At 39.7% G+C, this 15248-nt stretch overlaps 1 protein-coding gene across 1 annotated transcript in view; it reads left to right on the forward strand.

Annotated features, from left to right (window-relative positions):
- The window catches only part of LOC126195258 (RNA-binding protein 42-like), a 358082-nt gene that overhangs the window by 130473 nt on the left and 212361 nt on the right, over nt 1–15248 (forward strand). The window contains exon 5 of the mRNA XM_049933783.1: nt 2702–2896. Within this exon, the coding sequence (XP_049789740.1) occupies nt 2702–2896 (195 nt within the window). The remainder of the gene's footprint in view (nt 1–2701; nt 2897–15248) is intronic.

Raw genomic sequence — 15248 nt, forward strand, 5'->3', positions numbered from 1 at the left:
TTGTAAGACAAACTTGCTTTTTTTAAGCTGTAGAGTTTGGGCTGATGCTAGTCTCTACAATTACAGACAAAGCCGATCTTGAAATTTTGTGCTCAAAAGTGGACACAACAATGATGGTTGGGTACATGCAGAGACCACAGCTTGTTGGCCTGAGATGGTAACCTCACAGTGGAATAGAATATCGCAAGGAGGTTGTTGTGAAATAGGTAATCACTTTGAAGTTGTGAAAATTGTTTATAGGTGTAGGACCTAGATGGTTATTTGACCTGTTGTACCAACACTGTGGCACAAGAGATGCTTCATCAGACTTCAAGAGAAGTATTATCATTCTTATTCTAAATAAAATATGAGCAGATAAATGTGAGAACTATTACACAGTCAGAGTCAAATTGTGTGCTTGTGAATTGTTGCTGGGAATAAGAAGGGAATGTGAATGTAATTATATTTTTCTATTATAATATTCATTTATTTGAAAATTCCGATCTATAAATTAAAAAACAAAGACAAAATAATCTATTTATATTGACTATGCAATGGTGTGAAAAACATAGTTTTATTTACCAGGTGTGCAATTTTTTTGCGTGGTAATTGTCACACAAATATTTAAAACGTAATCCAAATACTTATTGCACCATGGATAAAAAATACAGATGAAGATTTAAATAAAAGAAGGGTTTATAAGTGAAATGAAATTCAAGGAAAATGAGAAATAGATAATAATGAACGCAATAATGTAGATGAAAAAAGAGGGTGATAAAACAAATTAAATCAAAATTAATACAATGAATTAAAAATACATGAATAAAGATTTCAAGTGGAAAAATAATGATAGGAAGAAAAATGAGAGAAAATGAAGAAGTTGATATTATTATTAAAATTACATGACAAAGGAATGGAAGTAAAAATTACTGTGAATCAATTAATTGAAAAAAAAAAAGATCAAAGTAATTTCAATGAAGATTTAAAACTAAAAATAATTTATTGCACCTGATGAGATTTGAACACACCACATCCTGCATGAGGAAGCTATTATCCTAATCCATTATACCATACACCCAGACTTTGTAATGTAACTTTTTTAATGCTATTGGCTGTCACACAAAAATTCTGAAATTTCTTTCCCGTCAGTTCCTTGCAAACGAGAGCCTACCAGGGTGAATGATTCCATTGTGTGATACCTGGGATCTTAACCTGCATAACCATGTGGATGGTTTCAAAAAGTCAATCCCACCACTGTGGACCTCTCTGTGTTAGTGTATATATTGTATTGACAGCAAACTACCACTATGCTGCTAAATGACATTCTTGCTTGTGCCAGCTAAATTTAATCAAGTGAACCAGAAATAAAGATGCTGCTTTGGAAAGTCACTGCCTCCTCAGATGTACTATACAGCAGCTGTTTTACCTGCTATGCTGGGACAATACCTGCTGCTGGGTCACAGCTGTACATTATTAACATTGTAAAATTAATTAAATTCTTGTACTGTCTTTGTATTATGGTTGTTTTTGTTATTAATATTAGTATAATATTTTCCATTGTTGTTTTCATGTAATTTTCTTATCTTTTTCTTTAGTTAGTCATGGATGTGTGGTATGTGCTTTGTGCTCATGTTTCATTGACATAAAGGTCTGATGGATTTTTAAAAAAAGATTAAAGTCTGACAGGCTCTGATACATATTCTATCAAACAGACTGGAAGTATGTTCTGTGTATCACTACTTTTTTGCCAACAGTGGTCTAACACTTCATTCTGTAGCATAACCTTACAACATAAATTTTCTTTCACCTGGAAATAATGCAAAGAAATATTAAATTGCTTACTAAGTGTGCATTTTATATATCATTATAAACAACCCCATCCTGGGAACATTGTAAATGAACATTAACTGCGTATTGAAAAAAAAAAAATCTTTACTTGTGAGTGTTTATCACATATAGGTATTTTTCCTGTCAATAAAACTTGCCCTCATGTATCTTCTTTCTTTTTTATGGCATTGAGAATAAAACAGTGCACATGTATATCATACTCTGTAAAAGATTAACTCCAAGGTAACTGTAGCATTCTCAGAGCAACAAGTAAATGTTTAATGAAAATGGTGGTATCTTGTTCTTTCCAGATGCTTATGTTTTCTCAGCCAATATGTGCAAAACATTACTGCTGCTGTAATAAGCTCTTATTGTGGTGTTAATGTGGAGTATGACTCTTGGGGCTTCTGCAATATGTATAAATGCTCCTCCAGTGGATGCATACTATTTCTTTCACCTGCTAGTCTTCATGTAACTATCTGAATTTGATCTTCCCTATCCTTCCCCAATCCAAGCTTCTGCTCCATGACCTTGTTGTTAATGGGATGTTGAAACACTGATGTTCCTTCCTTATCAATACATTCATTACATTTTGGTAAAAATAATGTTAATCCATAACTGTTTCTGTTTTGTGAGGCTGTTATGTCAGTGACATGGTTGTCAGATGATTATTAGTCTTTTTAATGTTGTTTCTATTACCGTATCAAATGAAGGTACCTGTTCTTTAGAAAGAAGTGTCCAAGTAATGTAATATGTGGTAATACAATATATAGATACAGCCAATCTGTCTTCAGCAAATAATTTCCGATTAATAAAATGTGAGTTTTCTTATATTTTTAGTCTTACAATAGTTGGGAGATCTCATATGAATAAAAGTACAATGTTTTTATTACAGATGACTTCCGGATATTCTGTGGTGACTTGGGTAATGATGTAACAGATGAAATTCTGACAAGGGCTTTCAGCAAATACCAGTCTTTCTTGAAAGCAAAAGTCATTAGGGATAAACGCTCAAACAAAACAAAAGGATTTGGGTTTGTGAGTTTTAAAGATCCCCAGGACTTCATCAAAGCAATGAAGGAAATGAATGGTGAGTTTTTTCTATGTATTTCTTGTGCCTTAATAGAAGTTCAGAGTTTGTTTATAACATCATCATTTCCCTCTTTGAACCAGAACCTCCTCAAATTATTTCAGAGCTATGTTCAGAGCACAAAGGTTTATTTTAGTAAATGCTTTAGTGGTGAAATATTTCAGGAAATATTACTAGAACATCACACACATCTTCTGGTCATCCTAAGTACTTAAGGGAAAGTTTATATGTGCCAGTGATAGACTGAGAGGCTCACATGAACATGCAGTTGAAAAGGACAGTGTGAATCACGCAGTAGTCTGCTGGATACCTTATATGAAAATTATCTTGATCAGTTAAACAAGCAACTTGTCAGGGTAACATCTTACATGTACTAATTACAATAACACACTAACTTTTCATTTTAGTTATTTCATTGCATGGAATCAGTAATATCAATATGGGGAAAATATTAAAGAAGAAGATGAATGTGTTTATATATTGAAATGTTGTATAAACTAAAGGAAAGTGTAACAATGAACTAAAAAACATTGTAAATCCGAAGGAGCCTATGCTCGATTGAAATGGTTGTTCAGCATCCCTTTGAGGCATTTTGTGTAATTTATGGTCAGTGTATGCATTGTCATTACTATGCCAATAGTTATGAGGTGCAGATGGTTAATGAGAAAAGTGGCAATATTTTTGTGCTTGATCTTTTGGATCTGTAGTTAGTTGTATGGTATCATAAACAAATACTGTAGTTCACTCTGGCACAGAATGCTGTCAGGTAACCAATTGAGCCTAATGAACAAAATTTGATTGTGCACCAAGACAGAGATTTGAACCACTACCCTCTCAAATGAGAGTTCAGTGCTTCAACACTGTGATGCCTCACCTAGTAAAATGTCTTGGAATATTAAATGTTGGATTTAAAACCAGTAATCCCCCTATTATTTAAACAATGAACTGCAATGTGTAAAACAGCTTCAAACTTCTGATTACTTTACACTTGAGTTAGCTTGTTAAATATTTTGACATTAAGGCTTCTCACACACTGGTGATTTGGCAGCATGACCCACTGTGCACGCACCACTCCCGGTGACTGGTTGTGGCGATTCAGCCGTGTTTGACCCTTTCACACGTGCGGTTACAGAGGGTGGGGGAAAACAGTCGCTGCATCACCTCAGCAGGCTGTACTGCATTTGAGGTTTGTTGCACTTTGTGCTTGTTGAATCATTTGTATTTTCTGTGTCAGTTTAAGCAATTTTATGCACTTCCCTCCTTCAAGAATAACTTCCAACTTGGAACTTTTTATCAATGAAGTAGAACATTCTGCCATAAGTTTGGATTCGGGAAATGAATATTACAGCAATAAGATCGAAAAACATAATGCCTGGGAGGAGATGTGTAAAAAATTTGTACCAGAGTTGGAAAATTCAATACTTTCATTGACATCTGTATTTTCTTTTCAATACGTTTAATAACTCACTTGTGCAAGCAGGCAGACAGCTCTCACCATAGAGCTTCAGCTGCGCAGTTCAGTTGTGTGCCCGACGATTCAGGTGTGCAACCCTGCCGCGCGGTATTTGTGTATTGCAGTGACTCAACTGCATGGCTGAATCGCCCCAGTAAAGTTATTGTGTGAAAACAGCTGAAGCATATAACCTACAGTTTAGAAAAATGTTGGAAATTGTGTTAAAAGTTTGTTGGAAGTTGCTAAGTACTCTTGAAATTAAATACTGGATGAATATAGTTTGGGTAATTTGCAGTTTTTCACACATCAATATTTGTAGGTAATGTTTGTAAAAATTTTTCCGAATGGGGTTAATATTAAAAATGTCGGGCAATTTGCGTGCTGAGGTACACTGCCTCAGAGCACATAAACATTTTTTTAAACCAAAATACTTGTCTTATTGTGTGAAATCTTTAACATAAGATTATACCCCTTTAATGAGTAGATTATGACAGCATTTTAAATTTGGTTAATACTGTGATATGAAACACTGAAAATAAAATTTTCATCACCCCTGGAAGTCATTAGATAGGCAACTTGCAACTGGAATTGTTTACCATGAGCCATGGACGGGTCAACAATTTAGTAATTTAAATAAGCCACCTCACATTCCTCTGACCATTTCCAGGGCACATTCTTCTTCAGTAATTGATTCAGTGCTGTGTTATTAAATGCTTGTGACCACTTCCAAGGCACAATCTTTTTCAATAACTGATTCAATGCTGGGTTATTAAATGCTTGTGATGACACAAAACACCAATAGAACCCAAACGGTCCATACGTAGCCCTCAAATCTTTCTTATTCTTTGGCCAAGGAAACTCCTCAATGGCCCTAAGTTTTCCCCTCTCTGGTTGTATTCCTGTTTGATCAATGATATGCCCCAGAAATTTAACCTTTTCCTTCAGCCGATCTGTCTTACTAAACTTAAGTTTCATACCCCCTTTCTGCATGGCCACCAGTAGTTTTTCCAATAATGCACAATGCTGCTCACACGTCTCTGTGGCTATTAATATATTGTCGACATACACAGTAAGCTGGTCCATTAGCTCAGGTCCCAGCACCTGGTACATGGCTCTTACAAAGACACACACAGAAATGTTAAGACCAAATGGAAAGACACAAAATTGTTAACAGATTCCTTTATGCCGGAACACTATATATTTCCCAGATTGTTGTGCTAACCTTATATTCCAGTATCCACAGGTCACATCCATGTATGAAAAAGCTTTACTCCATGGAACTTCTGGAAAAGTTCGTCTATCGATATTGGCCGATCGGTCTCTCGTTCCACAATTGCATTCAATCTCCTTGCATCCAAGACAAGTCACACACTTCCATTCTTCTAGGGGACTACAAACTACAGATTGATATATTCACTATTTGCTCTTTCAATTACCCGCCATGACAACATGCGGTCTATTCTTGCACTGCTTTTCTTTGGGCTAGCGGTGTTACGTAAGTCTTGGGGGCATAGACCTCATGTGGCTTAATAGTTAAACTACTCTCAAAATTCTAAACCTCACCTGGTGCATCAGAAAAAGACTCCACAATTCCGTTTTAAAATTTCACTCATTTCCCTTTTCTGTGGTTCAGACAAATGCCCCAACTCTGACACCCTCTCTTGTATTTTCTCTTGAATCGTCTCAACCACATACGTACCCCAACTCAAGCAATGTATTGTTACTAATTTCACCTCGACTGCAACACCTCCCTCTCCTATGTACTGTGCCTCCTTAGGACTATTAAATACCTCCTTGCTCTTAACAAAGGGGACCACTAGTTTTCTACCTCCCACGTGGAATCTCAACTCCCAGTTTTCAAAATTTAGTTCACCTTTAAATGCATTCAGAAAATCCATATCCACTAATAACTCTACATTCAACCTGGGAATGAGAAGAAAGGAATGTTCTACCATTACTCCCCGGAACTGCACTGGCATCACTACTTCCTGTCGAAAAACCTTTGACAGCTTTCCAGTAGCACCTAATATTTTCACTGCGGACACTTGAAATTCCGGAAACTTCTGATCCGCTGTCCACTAACACACAACTTATCACTACTCCAACCTGCACCTCAACAATAGGCTCACTATCTGCGACCATGGGAATGGCTTCCTTCTCTGCTAACAAATCGGCCACGTGATCTCTTGTCAGCCAAATTCTGGAACAACTCTAACATTTCCGGAAGAACCTTCAAGCAACCTGTTGTGACATGACAGTTCGTACTTAAGCCCAACTTCTGCCCATTCAGCGTGAAATTCGAGGAGCTCAACTTGTCCGTTGTTTAATCTTAAGGGTTGTCCATGTTGCTTATCTCCATCAAACATGAACTCAAAAACAATGTCGCTCTCGCTATTCCCTGCTGGCGCCTTCCTCTAATGGTTCTGCTATTGCATCATTAACATTCCTAGCCGTACTGCCAGATTCCACATTTACGCTTGGATGCCATAGTCCCCACACTCTTTGACTAAACGAGATGTTACTATTTTTCTTGCCCTCAGGTCTGGGTGCCATCTCTTTAAACAATCTAGCTATTCCATAAGTTCGCCCCCCTCCTGCACTTACTGCAGCTTTTTCATTATCTCCGGCGCACTCATAGCACTGCCGCTTGCCTGTCAGCTGTTCGCATTCCCTGTGTGTGGGACCCCTACTACCGTTCTTCCCACGCTCTCTCCTTCTATATGTGCTGTGTGCGCATCTGCTGTCACCTGTGTCCTGCCAGCACCAGCTGACTCTCTTCCCTCCAGTGCACCTTGCTGAATGTCAAGGCCAACACTTACGGCCTCCTTGCTCTTTCCTTTCACTTTCTATCCCCGCTGGCTCGGACTTGAACACCTGTTCCGATATGGGCCCTTTCTGTGAACTGCCTGCAGTCGGCCCATCACTGAGACGATATTTAGTTTAAACTCACTCTTCCTTACGCCTGGCCGGCCGGTGTGGCCGAGCGGTTCTAGCTGCTTCAGTCTGGAACCGCGCTACCGCTACAGTCGCAGGTTCGAATCCTGCCTTGGGCATGGATGTGCGTGATGTCCTTAGGTTAGTTAGGTTTAAGTAGTTCTAAGTTCTAGGGGACTGTTGACCTCAGATGTTAAGTCTCATAGTGCTCTGAGCCATTTTAAACAACCCTACGCCTGTCTCTCACATTCTGCGCACAAATGCATCTCCTAACAAATCTTACCGGCTGTACATCTTCTCGCATCAAAGGACTCTGCGAGCGATTACCATCACGCAAATTTAAACTTTCAAGTCTGTGTAAGAAACTCACATATTTTTCGTAGCTGTCCCGTGGTGCTGCTACCATTTCCTTCCTAACATAAAGAGGCAACATCTGCTCTATCCCAGAGGCAAACAACTCAATCGCCATACCTCCATCTTCATGCTTTATGTGGCGCCACCACCAATCACTAAACTGTTTCGTAGTGCCATACTCTGCTTGGTACTTCCTGCCTCCCCAAAAATCCACTAACAGTTGTTGCTGAATTTCGCCAGACCAATTTTCTTCTAAAAACCTTTTCGTAAAATCTGTGAAATCTTTGCTGTCAGTAGTCACCTCATGAGCCCATTGAACGGCATCACCCCTTAAGTGACCCACTACATACGAAATTCACTCTCGTTCTGTCCAGTACTCTGGCATTACCCCATCAAATTCCTTAAGGAATACTTTAGGATTAATGGTTCCCTGTGACTCAAAGGTACTAAACTTAAGACACTTAATAAACGCTGCTTCTGCTGAATTGCTCGACGAACCCTGACCTGTCCTTGTGGCCAGTTTAGCAATTGCTTGCTCATTTTGCAATATTCTACCATACATCTGCTGATTATGGACCTCTTGATGTTTCTCAAATGATTCATACATTGGCCAACTAGCAGCCAACGTCTGAATCGTATCCTTAACATGCAAATTAAAACTAGTATCTTGTTCAGATCTTATCTTACGATTTATATTACCCACTTCAGTATTTATTCTAGTTTCAAAATCCCTCTGTTTAACTTCCAATTCAGTTGTGAAGTTGTGATATGCAGTAGCCTGCTTTGGTTACTTTATCTAAACCCTCCTTGTACTCTTTAGCACATTCCTTCTTCACTTCATCCAGCTCAGTATCCACTTTATAAACGACTTGTAGTTTAATGTCTACTTGCTGCTCCAGTTGCAACTTACACTGGGTGAACTGCTCGATGGTGTCTTTCTTCACCTCCTCATGCAAATTCGACACTTCCAATGCAATACAAGAGCTTACTTGTTCATTACCTTGCTTAATATCTTTACTGATTTCTTCCCGAAATTGACATCAAGGTTGCAAAAAGTGACAGCAAGAAGACATTTTTCTCTTCCCCTGGTACTGCCAAAATCATCTGGACTACTACTGATTCTGACCTGCCTTGAGTAGCCTCAGCCTCTTCAGAGATTGAATCACTCAAGTTTAGTGGCACCTCTTTTGTCTGTTCGGTCTCTACTTTGCTATCAACTGCCAATAGAATTCTCGTTGAATGCAGATCTGGGCTAAACACCTCTGCTCTGTCTAATTCCCTCGTCATACTACCCATTTTGACAACCACCTCAGTATCACCCTTGGCTTTCCCTGCTATGCTACTTTTATCCTGCCCAGCCATTTTCTTTTCTAAAGTTAAAACGCTGTTCAACTGTTGGTATAGAAGTCGATTTCTTAGCTTTCGATGGCTTCTCCGACCTACTGCCTCTTTGCTGCGAGCCCTGTGTTGTTCTGCTAGTGCTGTCCTCTTTGTGCGGTGCTTCTGCATTGGCTCCACCCTCGTGTGGTCTGCTGTCTACTGGTGGTCTGCTTCCACCGCACGCTGATGCTGTTCCTCTTTGTGCAGCCATTCATTGTGCCCAGCAAAGCCTGCCCGACTGCAGCACTTGCTTATGCCATGCTCGCTCGATCCGAGGCCACTACGCAGCCCTTTTCGACTGGTACTGTCTCCATGTACTAAGCACGCAAGCCAAACCACTGTGCCGCCCTGCTGCTGCAATTACTTACAGTGCACTATCCTACTATAACGCTTATCCTTTTGCATAAATTACATTGTACTACTCCATGATACATCTCCGTTTACTCGTTTCCCAGCCAATCGCACCATTTTGAAATATTCCCTCGGCCGATGTACTACTTTGTGACGTCCCCTCTGAGGAATGACAAACCCTACATGTGACGTACTGGACCCCTTGGACAGTCTAGTATGGTAAGCAGTAGATTTACAGGGGTGCGTGGCAGGTTCTCTTTGTGACACCTGTGCGGTGGCAGCGTAGTCAGCCTTTGCACTTTCTCGATCTGTAATCTTACATGCAGTTCAGCCGCCCATACGTTACTCAGCACCCTGTGGATTCTGGACTTTGTAGATATGTAGAACTGAGGGTTTGGAGAGGAATGCTGGTGTGACTAAATAATGCAACGCACCTCCGATAAAAGCAATTATATTGGCCTCAAAATCCTCTGACACACTTTATGACAAACAAGTTGCAAAATCGTGGTTTTCATGCCAGTATCCAGCCAGATAGCGATCAGATGTTTATGCCCCTCTAAGTGGGTTTAAGACCACTGTCGGATATCGATTGCATTTTGTCTCAATCAGGCTAATCCCAATTGTGATCATATTAATATAAATCACACAGCTGCCATGCGGGTCTTTTAGTGCACAAGGCCCGGATCTTGTACTACCGGATGCCACGGAACATGGTCTTTACTTACACTTGATATCCCACATTAAAATAACCATGATCATAACCAATTGACCATAATGATCATTATCAGAAAACAGAAACAGAATTTGCAACAGCAGGAGCGAGCAGAGCAGCAGACTTACCGTGTTCAATGACTGTCGTGTTGTGGCATGCACTAAGCTTTGCTCAATTAACTATTGGCATCTATACCTCAGTAATTGTCACATATTAAGATAAAATAACTTCACCTCCTACGTGAAAGTTACTTTGTCACGGTCTTAGGCCAATTAAGTCAAACAGCAAAGTTTCGTTGGAAATCTTGCGGGAACGCAACTGCCGGCCATCCGTACTGCTCCTTGGTCTAACTGCTAGTTCTCAGCAATGGTGAGCTGTGCGCTCCTTCTCCCCCACTAAACCGCTTGTAATGTCAGCCACCATCTCTGCCCTTAAAACAAATACATTTTACTTTACATTTTTCTCTTTTGCTTTCTGCACAAATATGCTTTTGATTTTCACTCTTCTGCAAATTTTACTCTGGCCCTCTGCTCTAATTTAAAGTTTTTGCCAACGAACTATTTTTTTACTCTTCAGGAGCCTGTGGTCGGACCAGTCCACCTTTTCCATCCCCAAGTGGTGCCTACCTATGGATGCTGCTTCATATTTCTAAGCTACCCCTGGCTTTTCTGTGACCTTCTGCCTTCACGTTCTTGCAAGTCACCGTGCTGGCCTACCGTGACCGACTCGGCTCTTATCGTAACCCTTCGGCAAGCTACCTCCGCTCTGGCCGTCCGCCCGTCTGCTATCCTGCTGCATTCTAATTGGTGCTCTCTTAATTAAAAAAAGGCTAAAAACTATTGCTTCCCTGAAGCATGGTCATTTGTGCACAGCACATTGCCACGTTCCAAGAGTTGTGGCTGTTTGGTGAGAAGGAAAAAATTTTTTAGGCACTGTGTCACATCGTGAGTCCTGACATGACAGCAGCTGACAGAATTTCACACTTTATGGAAGGAGTTGCAGAAGACCTGTCCTACCTCTTCTGGTAAAGGCTGTCACAATGACAGAAGAGTTTATCAAGTAGTGACAGAAAATTGAGGAAAGGCAACAGAAAAGAGTCGGATGAAGAAAGTGTGACCAACTGCCAAATGTTGGCATTTCTAGAGCTTGCCTCTCTCGTATGCCAGGTAGTAACAGAAGAGATGCAGCAGTGTATGACAGCCAGAAATGTCAGACCAAGTACACAAAAGAGAGCACACTTACAAGAATATTGACCTGATGCATAAGAAGATAATAGAGAATGTCAAAGAGGAGGTGTAACGATCTTTGGCACCAATTTTCACCAAACACTGTGAAGAATGGACTCGGCCAACTCAGACTTATGCCACCACTGTCAAACAACAACCCAGCATCCGACCAATGCAAAATGTCCCCAGAAGAACAGCCATTTGGAGGAAAGGAGGACAACATGCCAGTCTGTTTTCAGTGTGTACGTCTTGGATACATTGCACGAGAAAGTTGATGAGTGTTCAGTGTGTATTATGCCACAAGATGCAGACCACCAGAACAGTTCTATTCAGGCAAGTCAGTTGCAGTTGATTAAATTCTTTGATCTTGGGAAAGTTTTCTACTTGAGACTAATATCGGAGAGAATTTCACATTGTGACATCACCCTCAGGTTGATAACTGCTTACCATCCACAAATTAATGGCCTCACAGAATTCTATAATAAGCCACTGGCAGATGCACTCCCTCTGCTATTGAACAGGGAGATTGGGATACAGTACTGCCTGTCATGACATTTATGTACAACATGGCAAAGCAGGACACTACAGATTTCACACCATTATTTCTGCTCTACAGTTGTGAGGCTGAAACAACTGTGGAAATACTGTTCCCTATTCAATTGGATGATAGAATGACTACGTGAAACACCAGGCCTGAAGACGCAAGGCAGCTGGCTTGCAAATGGACCCTGCACATCCAGGAGAAAGACCAAGAGTACTATAATGCCAGTGGCCAGTGAGATACAGCTCGGGAGACGTGGTATGGATTTTTGTGCCTGTGCAGAAAGTGGGGCTATCAGAAAAGTTACTAAAACATTAGTTAGGACAGTATCATATCCTTTGTTGCTTGTTGATCATCACATACGAAGTCGAGAAAGATGGAGATGTCATCTGTGTCCTGCTGCAGTCCGAAAGCTGAGGTTGATGATGAGAGGTTCAAGGAAACTGAAGATCCACTTGATGATCACAAAGATTTGATGGGAGGGGCTACCTTTAATGCTTATTATAATGAAGAGGGTGTAACAACATGACTAGCATGCGAGGATCTACGTGCACTGCCATAAAGAGGACTGTTGACAAGATCTAGATCCAGTGTGCTGCAGTCTGGTCCAGTGAGAAACTCTGTAGCGGTGGGTTACTGTTTCTCAAGGATAGCAAGCAGTTAGTGTCTCAGGCTTGTGTGCTATTGGTCGCCAGTTCAAACATTTGTTATTAGTTATTTTGTATTTGTCATTTCTGGAAGGTTCTTGAGATATTTGTGTTGTAATGTTTGTACATGTGGGACATTTGATGGTTGAATAAAAACTAACATTCTGACATATTTGATGTTTGTATAAATAACAGCACTATTCATACAGGAGGTCAGTATTGTTGTGGCTGTTTGTTGGTGTCAGTAATAAACATACTTTCAGTTCCAAGTGCTGTACCTCATTGACACCCTTGCCTTTGGAACTGATCTCAAAAGTGATTTCGACATGAGGGTATTCTAGGAAGAGTCGCATGAGTGTCTTGTAAGCAGTTTCCTTTGTAGATCAATTGCACCTTTTCAGTGTCCCACCAATGAGCTGAAGTCTGTCACCTGTTTTACTTATGGCTGAATCTGTGTGATCATTCCATTTCTTACATTCATGAATAGTTACAGTGTAGTATTTGTACGAGTGGAATAATTCCATCTGTGACTCATTCAGTGCAGTCATGTTGCAGTACACATTTGAAGTGCACAATTTTATACCTCTGAATATTTTAAGTGGTATGTCACTCTTAGTACCACTATGAAATCTTATCAAGACCCAAATGAATATTTGTGCAACTTTTTTCATACTTCAGCATCTGTCAGTAATGCACCATCCAAGATAACATGCTACTTTCTCCCTATCAAGAAATCCTCAATTCAGTTACAAGTTTGTTTTGATACCCCACATGATTATTCTTCTGTTAATAAGGTTTGATGTGTTACTGTGTCAAATGTCTTCTGGAGTTTCACAGTTAGAATATTATATTCTGCTTTGATGGTTGACTTTTGTTTTATTAGTGTATCCTCTGTATCATGACTGTGTACGATAAAATAGCACACCATATAGAAATAAAGGAGGAGATCAAGCTTTATAATCATGTATGTAGGGAAATCTTAACAACATTTTGGGTCAGACAGCTAAAGAATGAAAAGTTTAATAATGAATGTCAACAAGATTTGATGCACAGAGAATCATATACGTACCAGTTGCTAAACCAAAGAGAAAGTACAGTATTTCTTACAGACAAACTGAGTTGATACATGATTATTATTGTGACCTTGTGTCCACAGTGGCAGATGAGTAATATCTTGGTTATGGCATCTTTGCAGCTTCAGTTACTGTTTTTCTTTAATCCAAGCCTAACCAGTGGTTAATTTATTCGTCTTTACATAATGTCAGAGAGAACACAAGTAAGTGAAATAAGGTGACAGTAAATTGCTGATGATGCTTTAGAATAAAGCAATATAAAACTAATATTATAATTAAGAAGTAATTTGGAAAATTTGATTTTCAAATTCAATTATCTCATTGTCACTTCCATAGCTTTTTTTTTCAGTCTACCAACAAAGGGCAGTGTCTGAACTTCAGTATTCCATGCTAAGTATTCCCTTCCTCACACATCTTGTACTTCGTTCCGAACATCTGCTTTGATACAGATTCTTCTGTTTTTCATATGTTTTCTGTTCAGTACAGTACATGTTTTTTGTCAGTCACTGCTGGACAGCTTTTCTGACATAATTGTCATTACTGTGCCGCCAACTACATAAATGTTTTTCCGAGTGCAATAACAAGTAGGAATCATCTACATCTACATCCATACTCCGCAAGCCACCTGACGGTGTGTGGCGGAGGGTACCTTGAGTACCTCTATCGGTTCTCCCTTCTATTCCAGTCTCGTATTGTTCATGGAAAGAAGGATTGTGGGTGTGATCAAGTTGATGTGATTAGGTGTTATGTTCATTGAGCTGCATGTGGAGGGAAATTGTCATGGAGAAAAAATATCCCCTTACTGAGCTTGCCATGTCTTGTTTTGGATTGTTCAGCATAGTTTAATTAAGGTTTCACAGTGCGTCTCAAAATTGACTGTGTTACTGTGAGGCAAAAAGTCCACTTGTAACCATGTACATGTGTTTTTGAGGAGCATTTGTCTGCTTGAACTTCACTTTCCTTGATAATGTTGAATACCCTCTTTCCATGGATATTGTAACATGAGCCAGCCATGTTTTGCTTTCAGGGGCAGTTTTGTTTAAAAATTCGTCACCTTTGTTATAGCACTGCTAAAGGAAGTTAGAAGAATTGGCTAATCATTTGGTTTTGTTGACCTCGGTTCACATTTTTGGCACCCAACATGAGCCCAACTTCCGGCCCCCCTCCCTTCTCTGTTCTTCTTGCCCACAATCAACTTTTTGCACCAAGACTTCAGTAGTACTCACTTTGCCTTCTTCGTTAGTGTTGTACTGACATCTATAGCCATTCCGACCCATTCTTTTTACCATGCCATCTTTCATAGTATTCTAACCATAAATGTAACTAATCTGCCAATGACTTGAACTTGTTTTCACATTTTTTGTATCCAGAAAACTAGTCACAGCTTGTATTTCACTTTTGATGAGGATTTCAAATTATTGAGGCATTTTAAATGAGCACAAACGTAAACATGTGAATACTTCCGTTGTGGCATATGTGGTTAGCTAATAGAGGCAGGCACTCACATGCAAACATCATCGACCACAGTGCTTGGCTTATTAGGAGGAACCATACCATTGTTTGCAGGGAATGATTTATGAAGACCCAAATCAGAATTGCTAACACACACAGTGTTCATGTAATGATGCATTGTTGATATTTCTGTGGTTTCTGTAAGGAAATCGCTGACTTTATCTTCTAT

Source organism: Schistocerca nitens, chromosome 7 (genome assembly GCF_023898315.1).
Source record: "Schistocerca nitens isolate TAMUIC-IGC-003100 chromosome 7, iqSchNite1.1, whole genome shotgun sequence".
Lineage (NCBI taxonomy): Eukaryota > Metazoa > Arthropoda > Insecta > Orthoptera > Acrididae > Schistocerca > Schistocerca nitens.